Source organism: Octopus bimaculoides, chromosome 19 (genome assembly GCF_001194135.2).
Source record: "Octopus bimaculoides isolate UCB-OBI-ISO-001 chromosome 19, ASM119413v2, whole genome shotgun sequence".
Lineage (NCBI taxonomy): Eukaryota > Metazoa > Mollusca > Cephalopoda > Octopoda > Octopodidae > Octopus > Octopus bimaculoides.
Window position 1 is genome coordinate 37,363,323 of NC_068999.1, and position 796 is coordinate 37,364,118.

Here is a 796-nt window from a genome sequence, read left to right on the forward strand (position 1 = left end):
GTAGTAGTAGTAGTGGTGGTGGTGGTGGCGGCGGCAGTAGCAGTGGTGGTGGTAGTAGTAGTAGTGGTGGTGGTGGTAGCGGTGGTAGTGGTGGTGGTGGTAGTAGTGCTGGTGGTGGTGGTAGTAGTAGTAGTAGTAGTTGTTGTTGTAAAGAAAGCACAGGAAGGCAGAAAGTGAAGACAGATAAAAGGTGATAAAAAAATTATATATAAAAATGGAACCTGAAGAAGAATGTTCACAATGACAAGGAAAATGTAGAAGAAAGAAAGAAGTTCAACAAGATAACATGAAACAAATAAATTTACATTATTGATGTAAGAAATCATAATGATCTAATGTGCAGCAGCATCAAATTATAGAATGTCATGCATGGCTAACTTTACAGAAATAGAAACTGAAACATATGATGCAAATCCAATTAAAATGTAAATTTGCATTAATACATTTTTATCATCTTTACAAAGTAAAACTGTTGCAAAAACCACGAAATAATCTGAAAATGAATTGAATATGAAACACACACACACACACGGGCAAATAACAAACCTGTCTAAATGATGATTAGATCTTTTAATAGATTAAACAGCAATAACAAGTATGAAATGGTATCAGTATGCCAAAATAAACTTATAAAATAACATACCAGACTCCAAAATCTGTTCAAGGTGAAGTCTTTTGTTTTTACATTGATCAAGTGAGGTTTGTAAAAATTTCTTTTCTGAAAAGAAGCAATCAAAATCTCATTTTATTATTAACACTTGATAAATTTAATCTATAGAAACATAATTTTTATTTT

General features: G+C 32.0%; 1 protein-coding gene across 7 annotated transcripts in view; it reads right to left on the bottom strand.

The window, feature by feature from the left end:
- The window catches only part of LOC106867251 (uncharacterized), a 435,591-nt gene that overhangs the window by 91,765 nt on the left and 343,030 nt on the right, over window positions 1-796 (bottom strand). For all 7 annotated transcript variants that reach the window (XM_052974909.1, XM_052974912.1, XM_052974910.1 and 4 more), the window contains exon 3: window positions 644-718. In XM_052974909.1, coding sequence (XP_052830869.1) covers window positions 644-718 — 75 coding nt within the window. The remainder of the gene's footprint in view (window positions 1-643; window positions 719-796) is intronic.